This window comes from Lampris incognitus, chromosome 6 (genome assembly GCF_029633865.1).
Source record: "Lampris incognitus isolate fLamInc1 chromosome 6, fLamInc1.hap2, whole genome shotgun sequence".
Lineage (NCBI taxonomy): Eukaryota > Metazoa > Chordata > Actinopteri > Lampriformes > Lampridae > Lampris > Lampris incognitus.
Window position 1 is genome coordinate 49,761,883 of NC_079216.1, and position 26,726 is coordinate 49,788,608.

Consider the following 26,726-nt stretch of genomic DNA (forward strand, 5'->3'; position numbering starts at 1 on the left):
AATACATGGTTCGTAACCATTTCCACAGCAATAGGATGTACGCTGGTAATGTCTGTACAAATACACTGTTTATTAAATTGTCATTATTGGCATCTGTGTGTGTGTGTGTGTGTGTGTGGTGTTGGTGGTGGTCCAATTAATTGATGTTGCTGATAAAATATTTCATTATGAGCCAAAGTCATCAGTCTTGAGTGTGTCAGTGAGAGACGGGGTCACAGGTGACTGAAAGTCTACACTTTGTGTCTTTGCCCGTGACAAAGCTCTGGCAGTGCCACAAAGACTGATACATACTCGTTTACCGTAACAGATCCTCCACGCTGCAACAATGCACTACCAGCAAATCACCATTAGGAGCCACAATCCCAATGACGACATGCCGGTGAACCACTAAAGGTTTAAACAAAACTGTCCATCTCCAAGATGGTCATCTGGCCCGGTTCCTTGTACACAGGTTAAGCCTAGTCCTGGATTAGATTGAATTTTGAATGGCGAGTCTCTATACAAAAATCGGTTTAGTCCAGGACTAGGCTTAATCTGTTTCTGAGAAACTGGCTTATAAATTATGAGAAGGCCGATATTAAGACCAAGTACCTGGGTCAGACCATGCAGTCCGACGTGCAATACTCAAAGAGGATATGATGAAAATAACAGACATTCTGCATGAGGCTGAGTAAAATCAGGAATTGTGAAACTATTCCACAATCCTCAAGGGGACACTGATATAGTACACACGCACACACACAAACAAAGGGATTGGTTCAACAATGTTTCAATGCCATCCACATTCCAACCTTCTGCATAATTCCAGTACACAATTCTAACAACCAAAAGTGAGCAGTGTGCTAGCCGTGTAAGCTAACACAGCCAGGGGTTTCAAACAATAGGAAAGAGAGGCTGTTACTGCCAAGACTTCACGGTGATCAGTTAGTCCTTTCTTCTTCTTTTTTTCCCTCTTATTTTTCATTCTATGAAAATACACCCCCCTCCCTTGTTTACTGCAAAGATCAGGAAATGACTGAAACTATTTAGTATATATATATATATATATATATATATATATATATATATATATATATTACATGTCAACCAGTTCCCTCTTTGACTCCATTCTCTCTGTCCAACTTTGAGCAAATTAATTTTCCTATTCAATTTTTCAAGATGACAAACTTAACTCAACTCTCCTGCTGCTCTCTCGGCAGCTTTCTTGGCTTTTCAGCAAGGCACTTTTTTACTCATTCAACTAATTCCCTCTCTCCCAACACTCCTTTCTCTCTATTCCTTCCCTCGCTCCCTCCCTCCATGCTCCAGCCATAAAACCTTAATCTCTCTCTACTTTCCTCTGAGTCAGCATAAAGAACGAGCACAGGCAAACAGCACTGCTCTGTCTCTCTCTCTCTCTCTCTCTCTCTCTCTCTCTCTCCTTCTTTTACTTATAAGAGCCATAAACCCTCCTAACTCCCGCTCTTAGTCCAATAAGGCTTAGGTTGGACTCCAGGAAGCGACAAAAAGAAAGCAGAGAAAACACTCTGCTTGGAATTAGCTAAATCTGGCCAAAATCGCCTGAGAAGAGAGGGAATTGAATTACATATAAAGATAATAGTAACGTCAGTTTTGCAGTGCAAAGTTTTATCCACTGGCCATATCCGAGTGAGGTGTCTGCCTCATATTGTAATGCTCTTGTTTGATGCATGCTAAGCTGCAACACTGCATTTGCAGGGAGGAGCATTTGAGTCTCTAAAAGGTGAACGAGAAAACGTCTTTAGCTTAAGGTCTCTGGTAAAACTTCCCTGAGGTTTATGGAAATAACTCCCCCCAAAAATGTGTCTCCTTGCATTATTGTAGGAGTTTTTCTCCTCTTGTTCTGCGTCGTTACTTGAGCACAGATTTGAAAGCTTTTCTTTTCGATGCCCATTCAATGCAGTTTCTACTCTTTATTAGGCTTTTACTTTGAAAAGATGACAAAGTAGATTTTGATATCTAGCAGATGCAATACTTAGCATGTATTAAGACAGTGAAGTACCTCCTAACTATGACTATTGATTCAAAACCTTGTCAGCCTCACTACTCTCTCTCTCCCTCTCTCTCTCTCTCTCACACACACACACACACACACACACACACACACACACACACACACACACACACACACACACACACACACACAGGTAAATAAAGCTAAATCAACAGGCTGACGCACACTTTTTCTCCCCAGTGAGAGCTAACAAAAGGTAGGAATGCACAGAAAAATGTTAAGCCAAATTCTCCCTTCCTCCCCCTCTTTCCCTCTTCCTTTTTTTTTCACACTGACCTCCCTCCCACCTTCCCTCCCTCCTTTTCCCCTCTCCCTGCCCTTCCTCTTTCACAGCTGGGGTATTTAGCGGGTCCTGCTAAAGTATTCACATAGACCTAACAACAGCAAACATACGGACATGCACGGAAAGAAAATGCACACAATCCCAAAAAAGAAAATGGAGAGCGGTAACAATAACTCTGAGGATGTGCACTGCCTTCACCTCGATAAGGAAGAAAAGCCAGGGGCAGGCAGGCACGCACGCACACACACATCCCTACATACTAGAATAACTCACCAAATAGTTCATATTGTCCCTGTTTCCGTGAGTCTGTGCAACTCAGTCACACCAACGGACAGCCAGTGGGCGCTCAGGCTGTTAACCTTCACAGCAGGGCTGCGATTCAGCCCCTTCCTTCTATCAAGAGGCAGAGGCAGAGGCAGAGGGGTCCAACTCCGGTCTACCAGTCACTGGCCACTATGGAGAGCAGATCCACAGCAGATGAAGAAAAAGAAAACAAACTCTTCTATTCCCTCCGTCCACTTTTCTTCCTTCGTTCCGTTCTCTCTTCCCTTCTTGCGTTTCTCTAGACTGTCACAGTCTCTCCCGCCTCCTCTCTCTCTCTCTCTCTCTCTCTCTCTCTCTCTCTCTCTCTCTCTCTCTCTCTCTCTCTCTCTCTTTCGTCTTGTTTAATCCTGTTTTCAGTAGTTAGGCAGATCCTAACACATTCTGCCTCTTCGTGATCTCACACAGCAAGAATGAGACCACTGCTTTCCCATTTACTTCTCTCTCTCTCCCTCTCGCTCACTCGCTCGCTATCACACTCCCCCCCCCCTCTCTCCCCCTCACTCTCGGGCTTGAGGAAAAGGGAGGAATGTGTCCGCAGTAACCCGACACCACCAGTTCCTGCACAATTTCTACATTCCCCGTCCCGGCACACCATTGGCCCAAGGACCTCCTCTTATGCAAATGAGGTTTGCCCCCTCTGTGTCAACGTCTCCTGGCTCGCTCTGGTCCTGCTCTCCTTCTCTCCCCCTGGCTGTGAAAAATGGTCAGATCATCAGACGCCACTGAAACAACACACACACACACACACACACACACACACACACACACAAAGGCACACAGACTTATGTACTCATGTTAGCCACCCAACAAAAACAGATTTCACATGCACGTCTGTGTACCTCCTCCCATGGTGCTTAACTACAAATAATTGACTTGCAGAATTACAGAGTGACGGTGTTTCACTGTCAAGCATGAAAGTCGCTCACCTGTGGCAGTGCACTTGACAGTAATGTGATATTGAGAATGGTAAGGAGTAAGCCTGCGCATCAAAGATGGATTGAATCAAAGACCATTTCAGGGGTGAATCTAATCCCTTTGACATTGTAAAGTCTACATGTGTTTTGTGGACTTGGAGAAGGCTTATGACCGTGTACCCCGGGGCACTCTGTGGGGGGGGGTACTGCGGGAGTATGGGGTACCGGGGCAGTTGCTACAAGCCATCCGGTCCTTGTGTAACCAAAGCGAGAGCTGTGTCCGCTTTCTCGGCACAAAGTCAAACACGTTTTTTCGGTGGGTGTCGTACTCCGCCAAGGTTGTCCCTTGTCTCCGATTCGGTTTGTGATATTCATGGACAGGATCTCAAGGTGCAGCCAAGGTGAGGAGTTTGTCCTTTTTGGGAACTTCAGATTTGCATCTCTGCTCTTCGCAAATGATGTGGTTTTGTTGGCTTCATCAGAATGCGACCTCCAGCACGCACTGGGGCGGTTTGCAGCTGAGTGGGAAATGGCCGGGATGAGAGTCAGCACCTCCAAGACCGAGGCCATGGTTCTCTACCGGAAAACGGTGGATTGCTCCCTCCAGGTTGGGGATGAGTTGTTGCCTAAAGTGAAGGAGTTCAAGTATCTCGGGGTCTTGTTCATGAGTGAGGGTAGGAGGAGCGGGAGATTGACAGGTGGATTGGTGCAGCATCAGCAGTAATGCGGATGTTGTACCAGACCATTGGGGTGAAGAAGGAGCTGAGCCGGAAGGCAAAGCTCTCAATTTACCAGACAATCTTCATTCCTACCCTCACCTATGGTCATGAGCTTTGGGTAGTGACCAAAAGGGTGAGATCGCGGATACAAGCGGCTGAAATTAGTCTCCTCCGTAGCGGGTCTGGGCTCAGCCTTAGAGATAGGGTGAGGAGCTCGGACATCTGGAGGGAGCTCGGAGTAGAGCCACTGCTCCTTTGCGTCGAAAGGAGCCAGTTGAGGTGGTTCGGGCATCTGATTAGGATGCTGCCTGGGTGCCTTTCTTCGGAGGTTTACTGGGCACAGCCAACTGGGAGGAGACCCCGAGGTAGACCAAGAACTCGCTGGAGGGACTACATGTCCAATCTAGTCTGGGAACGCCTTGGGATCCCCAGGGGGAGCTGGAGGGCGTTGCTGGGGAGAGGGGATGTCTGGAGTGCCCTACTTTGCTTGCTGCCACCGCGATCCGACCCCGGAGAAGCGGCTGATGATGAATGAATGGATGAAAGAATGAAGTAGAGAGAGAGAGAGAGAGAGTGAAGGACATAGCTATGACAGAGACAGAATGATAGCGACAGAGTGGGAGAGTGTCTTAGAGACAATGAGAGAGAGAGCGAGAGAGAGGATGAAGAGTAATGATTTTTTTTTTCTTTTTTTTCTCTCCAGTTGTATCCGGCCAATTACCCCACTCTTCCGAGCCGTTGCGGTCACTGCTCCACCCCCTCTGCCAATCCCGAGAGGGCTACAGAATACCACATGACTCCTCCAATACATGTGGAATTGCCAGCCGCTTCTTTTCACCTGACAGTGAGGAGTTTTCGCCAGGGAGATGTAGCATGTGGGAGGATCGAACTGTTACCCCCAGTTCCCCCTCCCTCCCGAACAGGTGCCCCAACTGACCAGAGGATGTGCTAGTGATGCAACCAGGACACATACCCACATCCAGCTTCCCACCCGCAGACACGGCCAATTGTGTCTGCAGGGACGCCTGACCAAGCCAGAGGTAATGCAGGGATTCAAACCGGCGATCCCCATGTTGGTAGGCAACAGAACAGACTGCTACGCCACCCGGACAACCGAGCGATGGTGTTTTAAAGCTGATTTTTAACTTACTGTGGTGTCTACATGGTATGGACCAACAGAGAACGTTGTCTCTCCATGTAACAAGAACACAATTTGGTGTGTTTTTGTTACATGGAGGCACTAATGTCAGTAAAACCGCATGCAGTGTATAAAATATGATTAGAAAAAAACACTGTTAACATTCAGAATAGAATTTAACTTACAAATTAATATATCTAACGTTTATATGGTAAATGGAATAACAAATTAGAATGATTTTTTTAAATGGCTCTTGGAAGAAGAGTTCCCTATCAGAAGTTGAGGAGGATAGGTTGAAGTATGTTGTAAGTAATCGGAATCAGAATTGTATTGATTGCCAGGTATTTCAAGAACATTTAAGGAATTTGACTTGGTATGTTGGTACATGAGGGAAAAATTAACAGTAACAGTAACGTTAAAGTTAAAAGAATTACATACATATATATATATATATATTTACTAGACAAAATAAAAATAGATGAAATAAGGTGCAATAAATGGCTCCCTGCAGCTTTCGTATGTAAATTGCAGTCTTATTATTTTTCTGGCCATAATGTGTAAAAAAAAAGATACAGGGTTATCTTTACAAACTGTCTTTTCCTGCACCTAGGAGACTGCATGACTTAGCAAGACACCACACACTAAAGAAAAAGAAGAAACAAGGCATTTCAGTAGTAGCACAATTATGTTTAACACACACACACACACACACACACAGTGGCATTGTGGGACTAGGGATGACCTTCGTAGAGGTCAGTTGGGAATCCAATTTTAATTAAGTGTGTGCACACTGTAATCCCACTCTGTTGTCCCTGCCGCGTTGTCTCACCTTTTGTTAACGTCACCCTTAGCTAGTGCCACCATTAACATCACACTAGTGTGCTGTAGAGCCGAAGTAACGGAGAAGACCGTAGGTTCACACTTTAGCCGTGTAGGCAACTTTCTTTAATCCACGGTAAATCAGAGAGACAAACAAAACCCACAGCTCGACTGAGCGGAGGTGGCAAGAATAACCAGAAAACTGGCTGGACAACCATAACTTAACCCTGCGTTAACCTGCCAGGGCAACCATGACTTAACCCTTAGGGTTGAATTCTGTCCCCAATACGTGTCCACCACATGAGCCCCCCCAGAATTCGTCCTAGTAATCGAAGTCAGGCAGGCGCGGGTGGACGACAGGCCGTCCGCGGCGGCTCCGGATAACAGGGGCCGGAGTGTCTGTGGGAGGCATTGACGCGGGCCTGTGGAGGTCGGCCTGAGGAGCAGAAGAGGCAGCTCGGGCCTCCACGGGGGGAGGAGGCGGAGCCGGGGGACGACCGCGACGAGGAGGTTGGGCTAACTCCAACGGCTGGGTCAAGTCCAGGTGTGCGGGTTTAACTCGGTCCACTGAAACATGCTCGGCCGTGCCCCCAAAATCCACCACCAGGTGCTTAGTTCCCCGTTCCAGGACGCGGAAGGGGCCGTCATAAGGGGGTTGCAGAGGGGGGCGGTGTGCGTCGTGACGGATGAACACGTAGTCCGCTGACTGCAGACCTGGGGGCACCTGGGACACCGGAGCGCCGTGTTGGGCGGTAGGGACGGGTGTGAAAGCTCTGACCCCGTCCAGCAAGGAGGCTCGTTGGTCCACAGCTGACCAGGGACGCGTTGCATTGGGCATGAAATCGCCTGGGACTCGCAGCGGCGTGCCGTACACCAGCTCCGCAGAGGAGGCTTGTAGGTCTTCCTTCGGGGCGGTCCGCAGGCCCAGCATGACCCATGGGAGCTTGTCAACCCAGTTGCAGTCCTTGAGAGTAGCCCGAAGCGCAGCCTTCATGGACCGGTGGAAGCGCTCACATAGGCCGTTCGCCTGAGGGTGGTAGGCGGTAGTGCGATGAAGCTTGACGCCCAGAGCCTCACCCACAGCATTCCATAGCTCTGAGGTAAACTGTGGCCCACGGTCAGATGAAAGGTCGGAAGGCGTACCGAAACGTGAGACCCACGACCCAATAAAAGCCCGGGCCACATCAGCAGACGTCGTGGATGCCAGGGGAACAGCTTCAGGCCAGCGCGTAGTCCTGTCCACCACAGTGAAGAGGTAGGTGAACCCATGGGAGGGGGGTAGGGGACCAACCAGGTCGACGTGGACATGGTCAAATCGTCTCTCCGGCACTGCGAAGCGTTCCAGGGGCGCCTTAATGTGGCGGTGTATCTTAGCCCGCTGACAGGCAACACACGAGTCGGCCCACGCTTTCACGTCTCTCTTAAGTCCCTCCCACACAAACTTAGCAGAGGTCAGGCGCACGGATGGCTTACCGCCTGGATGAGAGAGGCCGTGCACAGCTTCAAATACGGGGCGTCTCCAGCTGTGCGGGACGATGGGCCTGGGCTGTCCTGTGGAGACGTCACACAGGAGGGTGACACCTGTGTCGCTGAAAGGAACGTCCTGCAGGCGGAGCCCCGTGTCGGAGGCCCGGAGACGGAGGATGCTCGGGTCCGTGGCCTGGTCAGCAGCCATCTGTGCATAGTCAAGGCCTAGGTGGACCGCTCCAATCACTGCCCTAGACAGGCAGTCAGCTACCTGGTTAGACTTACCAGCGACGTGCTGGATGTCGGTAGTGAATTCCGAAATGTAGGAGAGTTGTCGCTGCTGGCGAGCGGACCATGGCTCGGCCGTCTTGGACAAGGCAAACGTGAGGGGCTTGTGGTCCACGTACGCAGTAAACTCGCGGCCCTCTAGCAGGAAACGGAAATGCCGGACGGCGAGCCAGAGACCGAGGAGTTCCCTGTCAAAAGTACTATACTTGCGCTCTCGGGGTGTAAGCTGGCGACTGAAAAAGGCCAAAGGCTGCCAAGCCCCCCCCCACCCACTGTTCGTGAACCGCACCAACAGCATAGTCCGATGCATCCGTGGTTATGGAAATAGGCGCTGTAGGTGAAGGATGCGCTAGCAGGGTAGCCTGGGAGAGCGCAGCTTTAGTCTCGGTGAACGCACGGTCCCGCTCTGCTGTCCAGTCGACCGCCTGGTTGGGGGACATGCCTTTCAGCGACTCGTACAGTGGTCGGATGATAAAGGCGGCTCGAGGAATGAAGCGGTGGTAGAATGTCACCATCCCTATGAACTCCCTGAGCGCACGAGCTGTTTGGGGGCGCGGAAAGGCCGCCACCGCTTCCACCTTTGAGGGCTGGGGGACTGCCCCGTCCCCGGTGATGCGGTGCCCGAGGAAATCAATGGCTGTCAGCCCGAACCGGCACTTCGCCGGGTTGACGATCAGCCCATGCTGGCTGTGAAGAGGGCATGAAGATGGGACAGGTGTTCTTCCTCGGAGGCGCTGGCGATGAGTATGTCGTCCAAATAGACGAAGATGAAAGGAAGGCCACGGAGCACTGAATCCATCAGCCGCTGAAAGGACTGGGCCGCGTTTTTGAGTCCAAATGGCATTCGTAGGAATTCAAATAGGCCGAATGGGGTTGTCACCGCTGTCTTGGGGATGTCTGAGGGGTGCACGGGAACTTGATGATAACCACGGACCAGGTCGACTTTTGAGAAGACGCATTTGCCAGACAGGTTTGCAGAAAAGTCCTGGATATGCGGGACAGGATAGCGGTCAGGCGTGGTGGCGTCATTTAGTCGGCGGTAGTCCCCGCATGGGCGCCAACCTCCATCAGGCTTAGCGACGATGTGGAGTGGGGACGCCCACGGGCTGTCAGAGCGGCGGATGATCCCCATGCGTTCCAGGTGCTCGAACTCAGACTTGGCAATGGCGAGTTTGGCGGGGTCGAGACGCCTGGCTCTGGCGTAGACCGGGGGCCCCTTCGTAGCAATGTGATGCTCCACCCCATGCTTAGCGGTGGGTGCAGAGAAGGTAGGCTGGGTGAGGTCAGGGAACTCAGCGAGGAGGCGGGTGAACTTGTCTGCCTCTGAGAGAGAGTTGGCTAGACCTGCATAGGCCGCTTCCCTCCGCGTACATGCGAAGGAGGAGAAGGTTAAGGCATCGACCAGACGGCTGTTCTGAATGTCCACTAGCAAACCGTAAGCGCACAAAAAATCAGCTCCGAGGAGGGGAAGCGTTACATTGGCCATGACGAACTCCCACGTGAAACGTTGTCCACCAAAACACAGTTCTACAGACCGCACGCCGTAGGTGTGGATAGGGCTGCCGTCAGCCGTCGCCAACTGGGGGCCCCGCTCCCCGCCCATGATGTCGACGTCAGTAGCAGGGAGCACGCTCCTCTGTGCGCCCGTGTCACAGAGAAATCGCCGACCGGAGATGGTGTCGAGGATGAAGAGTAGCCTGCTCGTATCGCCAACACTCATGGCCACTACTGAGTGTTGGCCCTCTCGTTTCCCGTCGGCCTGTAGTTGCAGGGGGAACGGCACCGTTTAGCTTTCGCACCAAATCGAGCGTGGTACATACAGAGTCCAGAGGGCTTGTAGCGGTCTGATGCTGTGGCGCCACCGTCGGGCCACGCCCGCGATGTCGGTGGGGGGCCAGTGAAGGTAGGAGCCAGCACCCCGGCATGGGAGGAACGTTGTGTAGCGACGAAGAATCGGTCAGCCTCCTTTGCCAGCTCACGGGGATCAGTGATGGTGGAGTTAGCGAGCGCAGTCTGGACGTGGGGCGGCATGTTGCGCAGAAACAGCTCCATAAACAGGAAACATGGCTTTTCTTGACCCAGTAGGTTTAACATCCTGCTCATTAGCTCCGATGGTTTGCCATCTCCCAAGCCCTGAATTGCGAAGAGGCGACGTGCTCTCTCCGTTGCTGACAGTTCAAAAGTTTCAAGGAGGAGATGTTTAAGTGCGGCGTATTTACCATCGGCCGGTGGGTTGGTTATGAAACCGCTTATTCTGGAAGCCGTAGCGCACCTGGTCTCGTCTGCTGTTATGTCTCTGAGCGCGAACTGCGCCTCAGCCTGCGCGAACCATGTAGCCGCGGAAGACTCCCAAAACTCCGGCAGTTTAATTGCAACGGCGTTCGTAGCCATAATGTGTGTGGTTTCAGAAAACTTATCCGAAAACCGACGTCGGGGTCACCAGTGTAGAGCCGAAGTAACGGAGAAGACCGTAGGTTCACACTTTAGCCGTGTAGGCAACTTTCTTTAATCCACGGTAAATCAGCGAGACAAACAAAACCCACAGCTCGACTGAGCGGAGGTGGCAAGAATAACCAGAAAACTGGCTGGACAACCATAACTTAACCCTGCGTTAACCTGCCAGGGCAACCATGACTTAACCCTTAGTTCCTGGGTTGAATTCTGTCCCCAATACGTGTCCACCACAGTGCCATAAAAAAAACAGGCAAAGAAGATGCGGATCCTTGTTAATTTCTAAAATTTAACAGCAAGCTGAGAAACGTTTGACCGGATCTAATCTTAATTAGGGTGGTTTTATGAGATCGTCTTACTTGGGCTGCCCCTTCACATTTCGATATCTACATGTCTGTAGATCGATGTGTGTGGGTGTCCTGTAATAGAGGGACTGTAGGTTGGATTTCCAGTGACAAGGTATTGTGTTCTTCGAGCAAATGGGGACTCATCTGATTAAACTTAACCCCTGGCTCTTCGGTGACATTTATGTTTGTCCCCCCGGTGCCACTGAGCTCACATTTTCTTATTAAACTATGTGTGACACTGTGACGTGCAGTGAGGTCAGTGGCTGGGTAGGCAGTGGGCATTCACAAATCCAAATTACACCCTTTTGTGCTCTCTAATGTTTTAGAACAATCTGATCCTTCTTCATCTTCCAACTAAGTAACACCATTGCCTCACATCATTACATTACACAGCATTGCATCACTAAATCCCAAAAATGCCTCTTTAACTCCATTTTGGTAGACATACCGTTAATACAACAGATAGCTGCGCTTTGTTGGTTGTGTCAGTGGTCTCCTCGATTTGTACGGACACGAAAGGGGGCTGCATTTACCTCATCTTGAATGTTCTGTCGAAGAGTGTCACTTACTGCCAAGATAAGGTCGTTTTGGATACGGTTCGATGTTCCGGAAAGCACCGAGGAAACTTCCAAGATGCGTCGCCAACCGCTGGTCATTCTCCGCAAAGACGCTTAAGAGCTCCACAGTTTCCCTGGTTTGATGAGCCCGTGCTTTCCTTGTTTCCTATGAAGGCTAATTCCTGTTTCCCTAATTAGCAAGCAGCACGTATCAAGTCCTTCAGAATTTCATGATTTCCCCTCACCTTCGCATTGTGCGTGGAGAGTTGCTGTTTGTTAGCATCGTTTGATCGGAGTGCAGTTTCCAAAGGTTTTCAATGCTGTTTGCTGTTGAATGTGTGCACTGGACCGCTGGTGTTTGACTAGCGCTGCAGGCCAGTTGTTCAGGTCACTGTAGCCGGCACCTACCCGTACAATGTCCCGCTCTGTGGAAAACAGCAAAGAAGGGAAGCAGTACAGCCTGCTGGTGGTAGCATCGGAGCCACATAGCCACTCTTTCCTTATGTACCACTCCTGCAGTAATGATCGGATGATTTTCTGCCCTTTATGCTGGTGGATGTCTGTGAATGTTCTCATTCATCCAGGTCTTGGTTATCCAAAGGAGTTGAATCAAGTGCAACTGGACTTGGTATATATCCGTGAAGACATTTCGCCTCTCATCCAAGAGGCTTCCTCAGTTCGTGCCTTTCTGACTAGACCAAGCTAGTCCGACTGGCTGGTGATGAGACTCAGTATTTATCCTCTAGGAGTGGTTGTCAGAGCTATTGATGTCCATGGCTCTTTGAGTCCCGATGTTTACCAACGCCCGTCGCTAACAGAGCAATAGATATGCGTGGCTCGTTTGTGTACCGATGTTTGGCCGCGCCCGTCGTTATCGGAGCTATTGATATGCGTGGTTCTCCTGTGCTCCGATGTCCAGCCGCGCCCGTCGCCATCGGAACTATTGATTTGCATTTGTTTAGCAGCGACGGTCGTTGGGGGTGTTAGTTTCGACTTCATTGTTCAGTGGTCATGAGAGTCGTTGGAGCTGTTAGCGACCGACTGTTGTTCTTGGAGGCTAGGCTTCTTGAGTCTCCTGGGTAGAGATGAAAGGACGGCATTGTAAGTGGGAGATAGGTGGTGTCGCAGACCTCCTCTTCTGTTGAGGGATGGTTTTTCCAGTTTCGCATAGATGGCTTCCTTCAGCTAGCTTGGTTTATTGGTAGCACAAATATCTATGACATTGTAGCAATTTAGCACCTTGACGGCTCTGATTGGCTCGCAGTCCCGCCATAAGCAGTGCCTTTCCTTGTTCGTTGATTTCGCCTGAAGCTACGCGATACGCATGCGCAAACTCCGAGATTCACAACGTTAAAGGCAATCCTGAAAAAAGCAGAGCCTACCCTTCCCACTGAAAAAGTAGGCGAGCTTGTGCACTATACAACGTTTCGCTCTTAGAAGTTTACGGACTTAGAAAACGACCAGGACATAAAAATATCATTAACAATACCTTATAACACAGCATACTTGTAACTAGAGTGAGATTTTGATATTTTGATATGAATTTGTATGGTTATTTTGATTAAATTACCCTGACCACACATCATTGGTGTCCAAATTCCTCAAAGAAAACACATGAAATTATTATTGATGTAGCGATTAATCAATTTTTATTTTCATTTTTCTATGGCTGTGGGAGCCAAGTGGAAGCATTGTGTGGTGAGATTCTCTGCAACAGGAGCCGGGTACATGATTTACTAGTCCTTGTTGTCAACTGGTGACATTACACGTCTATTTAGGACTTTACATCCGAACTCTGACATAAACTTGGTAGAGCAGATCCACAGCATGTGGATGTATGTACTCCACATACACACATGGTGCACCTTTGTCCTGGACAGGTGGAAAACACAAACTGGCAAAAACAGAGGGGATAATTTGAACTCTAAATTAAATCTGGGAATGGCCAAGCAAAGTTACAGTCCAAGAAAATTAATCTCTCTGTTCATGGTCTCTTAAAAACCTCTCTCTCTTTCCCTGTGTGTGTGTGTGTGTGTGTGTGTGTGTGTGTGTGTGTGTGTGTGTGTGTGTGTGTGTGTGTGTGTGTGTGTGTGTGTGTGTGTGTGTGTGTGTGTGTGTGTGTCACAAACGTAGAACAGTCATTTTATTGTGTCTGGTGCTGACTATAGCAAGTGTCACATTCCCCACACCTACATTTACACACATGCACACGTCTCTCTCTGTCTGTCTGTCTGTCTGTCTGTCTGTCTGTCTGTCTGTCTGTCTGTCTGTCTGTCTGTCTGTCTGTCTGTCTGTCTCTCTGTCTCTCTCACACACACACACACACACACACACACACACACACACACACACACACACACACACACACACACACACACACACACACACACACAACCAATCATGTACTTACACAAAGAGACGCAAAGACATATACAAGCATACACGCATACAAGCATCCACGCACACACTTGACCTTATTTGACCTGGCCCTTGCCCTCTTTGACCACTTCATTCAACAACAACAGCCTCTGTCACTTTGTCCTACAAATGGCTGGCACATACAGCATACACAAAGGCCTGGCTCACGGACACACACACATCGTCATTGAGGGTTGGTGGATGTAGGTCAAAGTGAATTTGAATATGGTAATAAACTTGCTGGTGAATTGAGGTCACGGACACTCAGCCATTCTCTCTTGAATTCCTCAAATCTCCTTAAGATCACAGGTCATGACTGTATCTAGCCCATACTCTGATACTCATCACTCCCTCCATTCATCCACCCATCCATCCAGCATTCTTCATACCGCTTTCTATTCTTGTTCTTGTCTGTTGCTTGATTATTTGTATTTTTCACATAACAGCTATTGTTTACTGTATTTGAATCTTCTATTTTCTTTGTACAAGGACTTTAGTATTGTGTTTTGTTGCCTGTTTTTTTTTTTTTTTTTTTGTATTTTGTTGAATGGTAATGTTTGCATGGAGTATTCCTGCCCTTTTCCATCATGAGGTGAATTTTCTTACTAGGGTGTCTTTGTAAATGAAAGGGTTTTGTTTGTTTTTTTGTTAACTGGCTTCACTGGTTAAATAAAGATTAAAGAAAATAGTCTCTATCTCATTTTCTGTATCATCACTCCCGACCGGCGTCTTTGCTGATCCATTAACTCCAATCCCACCTTCCAGTTCAATCTCTTTGTTCTCAGTCTTAACATATAAACCTATTTACATCGTTAATTACTTCACTTGCCTTTCATCAGTGAACCCCTTAAATTATGTCCTGTAGTCAAGCAAGAGAAGCGTGTATACGTGCATGTTACATATACATGTATATGTATGTATACACATGTATATGTATGTATACATGCATGCACGCAAGTCCCCTTATCGTCCAAAGCAACCCCCCCCCCTCTCTCTCGCTCTCTCTCTCTCTCTCGCTCACACACACACACACAAACACACACACACATACACACGCACACACAGACATCACACGTTCTTGATAATTACCATCTGTTAGTCATTTCTGGTGTCATTACTGGTGACATGATTACCAAATTATCATCTTGTGCGATCATGACACAATTACTAAAGCTACAGTCCTGAAGATCTTTGTTTTTTGTAGTTGAACAGTGTGTCCTATGCAGGGGTTGGTGAGGTGAGTGTTGTCTGAGCGCCATCCGGGCTGAACGAGAGTCAGCAGGGCTGTTGGGTCAGAAACACCCCAAAGAACCTGGCTGAACCTGAGTTTTACTTATTGATGTTGTACTATCTGTTGGTGAAGGTCTTCTACCGGCTTGTTCTGTCATATCTGCTAGTTAGACACAACAACTTCACCTCTCCTTCATACTCAACACTACCTGCCTTCTTCTTCCTCATCTGGCTGCTGTGACGAAGATGGGAAACACTATGCACCCTATCAGTCCTACCAGACACCAACCATCACATCACATACTGCTGAAGTCCTCACGATATGGATTCGTGGATCATTATCACTGGAAACTACATGAGGCGATAAGTGATTTCTGGGATCCTTAAGTAAAAACTAAATCACCTCAATAAATCAATTTTACACATGCATGGACAAAGTTGCCTGTCTGCGCATGGTTTATGTACAAACTTCTTGTTATCGTAACGGTATTGAGTGTTAATACATTTTGCTTGGTCATATTTTGTCAGCCAGCAACCCAACATGACATGCGTCTCCACTAATTGTCACACCAAACTAAAAAATAGTCGGTGAACAGATGTGGACAATAACATCATTGCTGAGAGTTATTATTCAAAGAGACACTGTCTGTCTGTCCGCCCGTCTGCCCGTCTGTCTGCCTGTCCGCCTGTGTCGAACCCGCTTATCCGTGCTTCTTTCAACATTATTTTTCTGTTTCTCTTTATTTCTCACAAAAACTTTCTCCACTGCTAATCTCTTAGTATAACCACTGTCACAGCTCATTACTGTTAACTGACTGGCTCACAAAAGAGACAGAAAAAATAATTCTCTCCCTTTCTCTCGCTCTCTTCTGTCTCTCGCAAGCGCACTGCAATGACGGATAGTAGTAGTTATTTCTAATTTTGCAATCATGTTAACAAAATACCGCACAATATCACACACACACACACACACACACACACACACACACACACACACACACACACAGGGCTAATAGGATTGTGGTGTGTCCAGATGTGGCATTACATTTCTCCTGATTTTGTGTGTTGATTCAGTGATTAGAATATTGGGATTCTATTGGTTAGTCTTATCTGGCAATCCTTTTAATGCACTGAGGGGATTACAGAGTGTGGGTCTGTGTATGGCCGTGTGTGTGAAGCTTTACTGTGTGCGTCTGCCACTACAACATTTTGTAAACTGTAAATATGCCGCTTTGTCCTCTCTCTTTCTCGGTTTCTGTCCGCTTGTCTTCCTCCCTCTCCCATTATCCAGCTCCTTCTCGCCTTCTGGATTAATCCGTCTCCCTTCCGCCTTGCTGTGTCCATCATTCTGTCCGCTCCTCTCCTGCACTCTTACTTTCATTGCTCTTGTCATTTGCATCCTCTAATTTCCTGTCTCTCAGCGTAATAAAAGGTTGGTATTAACGTGACATGAGAAAAGGCCGTTAGCTCAGTCTCTGGAGGGACTGGGAAAGGGAGGTGGATGGAAACGGAGAAATGGAGGAGGGAGAAATTTCTAATGGACCATGATTTATGTAATAGCGCACAAAGACAGAGAGAAACAGAGGGGGGGGAGAGAGAGAGAGAGAGAGAGAGAGAGAGAGAGAGAGAGAGAGAAATGCTGACAGGCAGAGACTCTCTCTTTCTCTCTCTCTCTCCCTCTGTTTCTCTCTCTCCCTCTGTTTCTCTCTCTCTCTCTAACACACACACACACACACACACATACTATCACACACCCACAGCCAGCGTGCGTTGTGTACGGTCATCTCCCCCGTCAGTGGAATATTCTGCAGGAATGCAGACCTAAATCAAGCAGAGCAGAGCCATTCACTAATCTCTTTCCTAACAAAACAAATACCTCTTATAGCATTTTCAAATGCATGTTCCCACACTGCTGCTAATGCACACTTAAACACACTTGAATTAGTTCCTGTGTGACCGTGGAAAATTGGAGGCAGTCTGTTTAAAGAGTACATTTTTTGATACGCGTACCTAAATGAGGGCTCTGCACATGTGATCCACTGCTTCACCGTGCCCTTGCTGCACCGAGGCATAGGGAGATGCAAGAGTCATTATTTTTAATTGACCAATAATAATGAATGCCTCGCTGGTAAAATAAATCGTATCCATTGGCTTTCTACAGACACACAGGAAGAGCACTAAGGTCATACTTCATGTCTGTGTTTGCTTTAGAGTTGCTTTTTTTTTTGGTAGGTCAATACATGATACAATAGTCATACAGCCATGACCTGGAATTTGGGACTAGATAATTTACTATATTGCAGTTAAAACATCATCGCCAGTCTTATTGGTCTGCTACATGTAGTGTTTTTAACATCCTTTTTTGAATATCCTCGAACTCAGATTGAAAAAAAAAGATGAAGGAAATGACCAGTCCTCAGTCACTTTTCAGTGATTCCTGGAATATCAATTTCTTCCGACAATTCTCAGGGGGGAGCAACAGGAAGCTCTTCAGAAAGTTGATTTGTTAAAAAGGCAGTGATTTTCTTTTTTAGTTTAATCTGTGATAGCTTGGCTGTAGTTTAGCTTATTTGAGGAATGTATGGGAACCAGCATCGAGTTGCCGTCAAAGACGAGCCCGCATTCCTTTCACTTTTCATCTGGGTTTTAAAATGCATGCATCATTTGTGGAGATAACAGGCCACTGAGAGGCCTATAAACATCAACCAAAGTATAGCAACATGTGGAAACACTTCAATATAAAGCCCACTGTAGTTGTGACATGCACACTGTCCCAAGGCCAACCTGGCTAAAAATAAAGCAATAAACGTGACACATAAATGCATGGCAGGCATGGTAAAAATGTAGCATAAATGCTAAGTTAGCTTTACATTGATTTAGCATTGCTGCTCATAGTGTGAACGCCTGAATCAGTCAGTAAAGTTTTTGCCTGTGCAATTAAAAATGATGTTCAACAACATTTTAATAAGGATGGGCTTCCAAAACAGTGAACTTATGCTTTAAACGAATGCTGATTTTAGTGTCGTAACTGGGTGTAACAACAATTTCAATTTCACTTCCTGTCCCCCGATGTAATGAAGGCAAAGTTATGGCAACATTTAAGGTTTCTTTTTGAAGGGGAAGTGACAACTTTAGAATGATGTGCTACTCTATTTAGTTGAACACTTGATATTTTCCTACAAATGTACCCACCGCATCCATTATCCTCCTATTCAGACTTCGTATATCAGACTGGCTATACTGAACGGGTGTTGAAAAAGCCAACGTTAAGTTCTTTCCAACGCCAGTTCTTTCCTCTGATGTCATATAAAACGAGAAAAAATATCATTTATATTTGACAAAAATTGAGTTTTAGCCTTCTATTTGTGAGCTAAACTAAAACTGGCCAGCTCCCTTTTCTCCGGCTGTGAGCCAGATTTCCCATAAACCATAAAACAAATAATCAATAAATCACTGTAATAAACATCGGGTAATCAGTTATCAAAAGACCTGTTTGTAGCAGGTATTACCGAATGTACATCACTGTAGCGGTGACACAGTTGTCTCTGACTGACCAAACACATTCAGCAGAGCCTGGATCATGTCTGTGTGTGTGTGTGTCTGTGGACATGCGTGCACATGCTAGGCTAGCACATGGGGTTTGAAGGGTGGGGGCTTGTCTATAACAAATGGTCCCCCTCTCTGTGTGATGTCAGAGCTTGGCTGAGGATAGGGGTCGTTCAAGACAACTAGTGTGATTCCCTCATCCCTGGGTAAGCCCACAAGCACACACACACACACACACACACACACACACACACACACACACACACACACACACACACACACACACACTGTACAGCACATGCAACCCTTCTCCCTGACTCCGCTTTTCACTCCTAATACGGTATTTAGAGACATTCTTTAATAGCTTCAAGAACACAAGTTCATATATTTTACACGGAAACACACACACACGCACACAAACACACCGACACACTGCCTCTGGGTTATAATGTCACAGACTTCTCAAACACATAGAACTGTCCCACAGAGTCAAGACACAGATAATCCCTCCAATCCTGCCTCTACCCATACTCTCAACCTCCCATCTTCTCTCCCTGTCAGGAGAGATGGACATCAACAATCTTTCATGATTTATAGAATCCATAAATAATCCTAACAGAGAGAATAGTTAATATGTAGCTTGTGTGTGTGTGTGTGTGTGTGTGTGTGTGTGTTTGGGTGCTAGATTTGACCAGTGTGAAAAAATAACATGGGGAAGTGGGATGACAAGAGACACTTAGCCATTAGATGAAAGTGCAATCAGTCACTCTAGAGTGCATTAAAATCACAAACAGCCTGAAGAGTATATACTCAATAAGTACACACAGCATACTCGTTATTATGGAATAAGCCATTACCAGCAGTTATTTCTGACCAAAATATACTCATATAATGCATCATATGGCAATCTATGAACAATATGTCGCATGGCAGTTCATCTGTTGTTGCTGTTGAATTAAAACATTTTAACTAAAAAAAAAAACCTGATTTTCAGCAATCTTATTTTCAAAGTATTTGACCACGCATTTACTACAAGTCCTCTGGGGCAGGTTAGAGTTTGTTTCCATGCTGCTGCACTGCAAAAACAGACAATAAATGCAGGACTTAGATATCAATATGCATTACTAAAATAATAAGCTAAAAGATGTAGGCTGACATGATTTGAATGAGAAACTGGTGATGTTATTTTGCATGGAAGGAAATTAGCCATTAGAATTATCTGTTCAAAAACAAACAAAAAACTTTTGTCAGTATTTTTTTTCCATTATAGGCCTAAAGTTTAAATGATGATTTGGTTGTTTATGGCTTCACTCCATGCTGGGGGACCTACCTCCAAATTTGCCGCCCCCTGTAGGCAGTCAAACATTCTACAGAGCACCTACAGGACAGAAGATATACGACAGAGACATAAGCAAAGAAAGTAAAAGAGAGCACAGGGAACTCTTAATGCATATTTGTGTGTATGTGTGTGTGTGTGTGTGTGTCCTAGTGTAAGGGTGCATAAAGGCAGGCTGTGATTGAAAGAGGCCTCAGCACCAGTTCTTGATTTCAACACAACTGCTTGTCTCGCTTTTTCACTATTACTGACCCTCTGGGCTCTATTTTCCTTCTGACGCAAGGCTGAAAGAGGCACAAACGCAGGCTGATTGACAATTACCTCTGTCGCAAGGCTAATTTCCCCCGCCTGCTTCCATTTGGTAATTTTGTGGCTCAAAAGGAACCCGCCTGCACCAAAATGGGTGGCGTGGTGCAGCGTGGGGTATGTGAATGCAGATATGCTGGTGTAGTACAATCCTGGCATCCATTTTGACCTGAAATATCACCCACGCCTGCCCAGACCATGGCTATGCACAGACCCAGGTGCAATGAGATACTTTAGTGCAGCAGTATAGATACGAGCACACAGAATATCTATCTAAATATGTTTTAATGGATGTTAGTCTATGCATTTCACCCCAACGGGGGGAAAAATGAAACCAACAGTAAAAACTGCATGAATGCAAAGTTCTGAATAAGTTAATCACTAAAAAATAAGGTCAATATGTGGCAGTTGAATTTGTTCTGAATCAAAGACAGCTTCCCTCATCATCATGAAGTAGAGAAAATGCATCTTAACCTGGCTAAGTGACCGTCTATCTGACACAATAGGATGTATCTTTGAATAAAAACTGTGTATACTAGAGCCTGACATCTGGTCAGGAATTTCAATTTACTATCAATCCCGTGAGCGGGATGGGACAGGAGGGAAAATCTATTCCCATGTCAGGCTCTGGCCGAGACTCTTGTTCATTTTTAATCTCTGTTGACTTGTTTATGACATGAGAAAACTGGAAGCAATTTGTACGTTATGCCAGCCAGGCTGTTGAATCATGATCATGTTTGTTTTGTTTCGTCACAGGTTTTCATTGTTCTCAGCACAATGACAATAAAGGTCTATTCTATTTTATTCTATTCTATTCTAGGGAAGGAATGTATAACTGGAGGACGGCCATGGTGCAGGGAATGAATTTACCGCCGTCGGATTTCATACATCCAAGTTAACCAAGGAAAAATGTGGAGCTGTTCTGATAGACTTACTTCTTCATCTATCTAGAAAATGACAATCCTCTGCACCACAAAGCATTTAAAGGGTATGAGAGAAGCGGATTTGACTGGCCAAGACGAAGCCTGTCCTAACTCCACCTGCTTATAATGTATTCATCATGATCCAACCCCTTATTCAACTGCGACACACTGTATCAGGGTTGTGCTCCTGGTCACCAAATTATCAAAAAAAATATTACATCATGCCCACATGCACCAGCTTGTAGCACTTGTGTTTGTGCTTTCGCCCAGTTATGAGGAACATAACAAAGCATTCAAGGTGTTGCCTTGGCCTCCAAATTCTCCAGATCTCAGTCTGATCGAGCATCTGTGGGATGTGCTGGAAAAACAAGTCTGATCTATAGAGGCCCCACCTCACAAAGCACAGGAATTAAAGGATCTGCTGCTAATGTCTTGGTGCCAGATACCAGAGGACACCTTCAGAAGTCTTGTGAAGTCCATACCTCGATGGGTCGGAGCTGTTTTGGCGACACAAGGGGGACCTACACAATATTAGGCAGGTGGTTGTAATGTTTTGGCTCATCGTGTCTGCAGAAGAAGAAAAAAATAGCCTTTTCTCCAGTCACTATCTTCACGACAAGTGGGTATATAAATAATGGCCAATTTAGAGTCAATGAATCCATATCAATGCAGCCAGAATTCTATCCAGTATTTAATAGATGGTATCCCTGGTTTATCACAAACAAAAATGCCTCATTATTTTGGAAGAATATCATAAAAGGTAATAATGAGAGAATGTATTCACCCATACCAGCCCTGGTGCCTACAAGAAAGTCACAAAAATTAACCAAAAAAATCTGCCAGAAAAATTATCACTCTCTTCACTCACTACAGCAATAACATAATACACATTGCAATATTAATACATCAATAATAACATATGGCAAAATTAGCCTACATTAGGACAGACGAAAACTGCGACTCGAACGACAATGATGTGATGATATAGTAGTTGAAAGGGGCTTTCATTAGAGCCATCACTGCAGTGAAACAGTGACAGGAGAAAAATGCAGCCCCTGTAATTCTCTCGAGGATACGGTGTGAATCGTATTGCAAATCGTTAAGGAAAACTGTTTATTTTGCAACAACATTTTAAATGGTAAAAAAAAATCACAGATTGTTGAAGAGCCTGTTAACCTGCAAGACAGAATTTGAAGTACTGTGCAAATACTGCCACTAGTCCACTTCCAGCGCCCTATTTGCTACGGGCTACTGTCATATTCTATTAGCAGAAAGAAAAGCATTTGTTTCAAGCAGAGTATGAGGGCAAGAGAAGGGGAGCAGAGAAAATAACAGAGATGGGAGAGGGACATTCATATCCACAGATATGAAGGGAGACAGGGAGAGGACGACACAAAATGAAAATATCATACCATAAATGACACAGCAAATATTTATGCTATGATATTTTATGGTATTTATGATATTCTTCTTGCGAAACAATGACACGGTTCTCTGCTAATAAATCACCACCCCGCCCAACACCTCTTGGTGGTACCAGCTGCTCATATTCACCTTATACTATATTCAAGGCTCAGCGTTTTCGGTTTTTACCGATTTTCACCGAAAAATACCCAGATTTTTTAAAAGGAGCAGATCGGTTTAATCTGTTTTTACCCCGGATTCTATGTTTCCATGGTTGTTCCTGTAAAACTGATTTTCACCCGGATTTTATGTTTCCACGGATCCAAAACTTGTTCCTGTTCGTGTGAAACTGATTTTCACCCAGGTTTTATGTTTCCACGAATCCAAAACTTGTTCCTGTTCATGTGAGGTTATGTAACGGTGTCCTCTCGTGGCGAAATTCAGCATGCTGGATGGCTTTGAAAAATAAAAACCGAACACGCTGAGCCTTGACTAAATTGGATGTGTTAAAATTTCTCACAACTCATAACTTTTCAAACCCCAGATTTACCAGGATACAGTATGTTGTTAGCGACCATGTACCATCGTCCAACATTCACATAGAAGTGCACTTTGATGTCAAGGAAACAGATAGGACGTTACCACAGAGGACTTCAGACTAACTCAGTACATTATATGGAAATCCACATGTCCTTTCTACTGCATCCTTCCATGGCACCTGCAGCTTCACAAAGTAGACTCTCTTCTGCATCTCTGGCTGCAAAATCGAGGCAGACCTTCTTTAAACTAATGGTTGCTATTTCTGATGACTGGTTGTTCCCCCAAATCTAATCGGGGTCCTCCCTATAGTCCCCGGGTCCTATGTTCCCCGCTTTGTATGAGACCGGGGAATATCGGACCTTTTTGTATACAGAGGGCCCTATATTCCCCACTTTTCCCCAAAAGGGTCCTATGTTCCCCGTTTTGTATGTGCAGGGGAACATAGGACCTTTCTTTATAAAAAGGGTCCTATGTTCCCCTAGGGCACCCGGGGAACATAGGACCCTTTTTATAAAGAAAGGTCCTATGTTCCCCGGTCAGCAGGTTTGACGCTGTTTGGCGCAAAAAGTGCATTTTCAATAATGCATTATTTAGGGCAGATTATTAAGAAGACAATGAATCATACGATTTCTATTTTTATATCACAAAAACAAATTCACAAAGTCCAGGTTGGCTAAAGTATGTGGAAACTTTCGACACTAAACCAATTTCAACTTATTAGGCTATAGCCTATATTTTGGCGCATAACCCACCCCGGTAGTTCTCTGATATTTATGCGTGAAATGTGTCACTTATCGAGGAAAATGCGCCTCGCCGAGTAGGTGAGCTGGCTCGTCTGTGTCTGAATGTAATATAGTAAGCCTATGCTCCTTGGGCAATTGTACCCGGGCGTAGCTCAGTCGGTAGAGCTCTCGCCTATGGATCGCAAGGTCGTGAGTTCGATCCCGGGTGCCGCCAACTCAGCGTATGAGTAGCACATTGTGCGAGAAGTGCTGGGAGCTGAGGATAGGTGTTGTGTTCCGTCCTCAGCAGTCCATCTCCCAGAGGTCTAGCGCATTGTACCAGGGATAGACTCCTGCGAAAGCTAGCTGATATCGACAATAGGCCAGTTCCGACCCACTTCTTCTATGTTCGCTAGAAAGCCGTCGTTCCCATCATAACCACACCAGCTTATTGGGAAAAGCATCTGACATATATTAGATAGAAACCATCTGCTCAGTAAGGCCCTTTAAGCATCATAATTGTAATGATAATAATAATAATAATAATAATAATAATAATAACATAATAATAATGACAATAATAATAATAATAATAGCCTAATAATAATAATGATGATGATGATGATGATGATGATAATAATAATAACAATATAGCCTTATATTAGAAATGCTAAAAATTGGATAATTGAAATATTTATAATTATAAAGTAGGCTAATATAGCATGGTAATAACAAAATAATAACAATATCTGCCTGGTCTCTTAAGATTCTAAGATGCTGTATGCTACAGAAATAACGGGACATCGGCCTAGGCTAATGAATACGCCTTTTTGACAAAATATGAATGAAAGGCTAATCAACAACGCTAAAGCTGGATCACAAAACACATATTGCTCGAAAAATAATTTATAAATAGCCAAATGCACACATGATTTCGAGTTTGGAAATATTTAAAACTTGTCGTGGATGTGTGGTCATCTGCACGCAAGTTTCCTGGCGTTCTAAACCACATGATCAAAATTCACCAATGTCTAAACCGCCCGCCAACTTGCAACAGTTTGCAACAATCGGTTGTTATCGGTGATAACTCGTGGACTCACTGTCATGTGCTTGCTAGCCTACAAGAAGACAAACAATGGCGATAGTTATGGATGGGGATCGAGGGGGCAAAGTGTTGGTACATGAGAACTTCAGATATCAGAAGCACCGCACCAATCAAGACACCATTAGATGGAGGTGCTGGAGGTGGAACTGTAGAGTGCCACTGATCACAAATAGATTTGAAGTGGAGGACGTGGATGCTAACATTATTGTGCACGATGTTGGGGAACACGTGCATCCCCCTGACGGAGAAATGGTGCACCGTGCAGAATTCCGACAGGGGGTGATTGCAGAAGTTGCGAGGGAGCCAACAGTCCCAATCAGAAGGATCTATAATGCGCAAAGGGTCCTGCAGCATCGGCAACGTCAAATCCAAGGTGGCGGCGACAGACCACCACCACAAGGATTCCAGTCTGTAAGGACTGTTATGGCCAGAGCACGCGCAGCAGTCACGCCCCCGATTCCAACTACACTTGAGGATGTCGTCATCGAAGGTGCATGGGCTGAAACATGGGACAGGGAACAGTTCCTCCTGCACCAAGACAACGAGTGGGCTATCGCTGTGTTTGCCACAGAGGGAAACATCAGGAAGCTGCGAGGCTGTGGAACCATATATATGGATGCACCGTTCAGAACGTGCCCCCGCCCCTTCAGCCAAGTTTTTACAGTACTTGGAAACATGCATGGCTTCGTTATCCCTCTTGTGCATGCGTTGATGGGCCAGCGCACAATTGGGCACTACCGGCAGGTGCTCGATTGCATCAAACGGGAAACCAGGAGGATTACGCAGCACCACTGAGCACCTCAAAAGGTCATATGCGACTTTGAACAGGCGCTTATCAATGCGCTGGAAACAGAACTTCCAAGGGCACAAGTGAGTGGATGCTACTTCCATTTCAGTCAAGCCCTGTGGAAGAGGGTGCAAAGACTTGGACTGACTACTGCATTCCGGGATGACCTTCAGTTGGCAGCAGTCATCCGCAAGGTGATGGCACTCGGCCACCTACCACTGGACACAGTTCAAGGCAACTTCGCCCTGCTCGTTCACCACCCGGACATGAGGCGCGTCCAGCGGGACCATCCAGAGCTGCATGACTTCCTGCAGTACGTCGGGAACACATACGTCCATGATGGAGCCCTCTTCCCACATCCAATGTGGAACGTCTATGCACGCAACATGGAGCAAAGGACCAACAACCACGTTGAGTGTAAGTGACTAAGACTTATTTTCTGATTTATTGAATAATCAGCGAACAGACTTTATTTTTGATGTGTGGCCCATAACACGCTTAACATTTTCATGCGACACCACAGAAGCGTGCAGGCTATGATAACGTAGGCCAATTGTATGATTATGGTTGTGTAAATTAGGCTATACTGTTTTAGTCGATTATTTGTATCATTATTTAAAAAAATAATATAGCATCGGTGTAGGACTCACAGTCAACCATTGCTTTGGATACTCTTAAAGCTTGATGAATCTACATTGTTTCCATCAATTAGCTGTGGAATTCACCATAGGCTATGTGTTTAACTTTCATTTTAAAAATCAGTTTAACACAATCCAGCATAATTTTTGGAGGTCTACATCACACAAAGGCCTACACTCCTAAAGCTGTATTATGCATTCATGTTTATCAAGCCACTGTCAACATGTTCAGCATATTCACATTTCTTTAACAGTTTACATGATTAACCTCTTGTTTTTGTTTTTGTAGCTTATCATCGCACTCTAAATGATGTGGTCCAAGTGCGCCACCCCATCCCTTTGGATGTTTCTGCGCCACATTAAGGACCAGCAAACCCTGGCAGAGGAAAGGCTGGAGATGGCGGAGCGAGGAGATGCTCCCCCAAGGCGGAA

General features: G+C 46.0%; 1 protein-coding gene across 2 annotated transcripts in view; it reads right to left on the reverse strand.

Moving 5' to 3' along the window:
- bcar1 (BCAR1 scaffold protein, Cas family member) overlaps nt 1-26,726 on the reverse strand; it is a 117,817-nt gene that overhangs the window by 53,732 nt on the left and 37,359 nt on the right. The window contains exon 1 of one of the 2 annotated variants that reach the window (XM_056281345.1): nt 2,589-3,118. The exons of the other annotated variant lie outside the window; for it this stretch is intronic. Coding sequence (XP_056137320.1) covers nt 2,589-2,600 — 12 coding nt within the window. The 5' untranslated portion in view covers nt 2,601-3,118. Of the gene's footprint in view, nt 1-2,588; nt 3,119-26,726 lie in introns of those variants that run through there. 2 annotated transcript variants of the gene reach the window in all.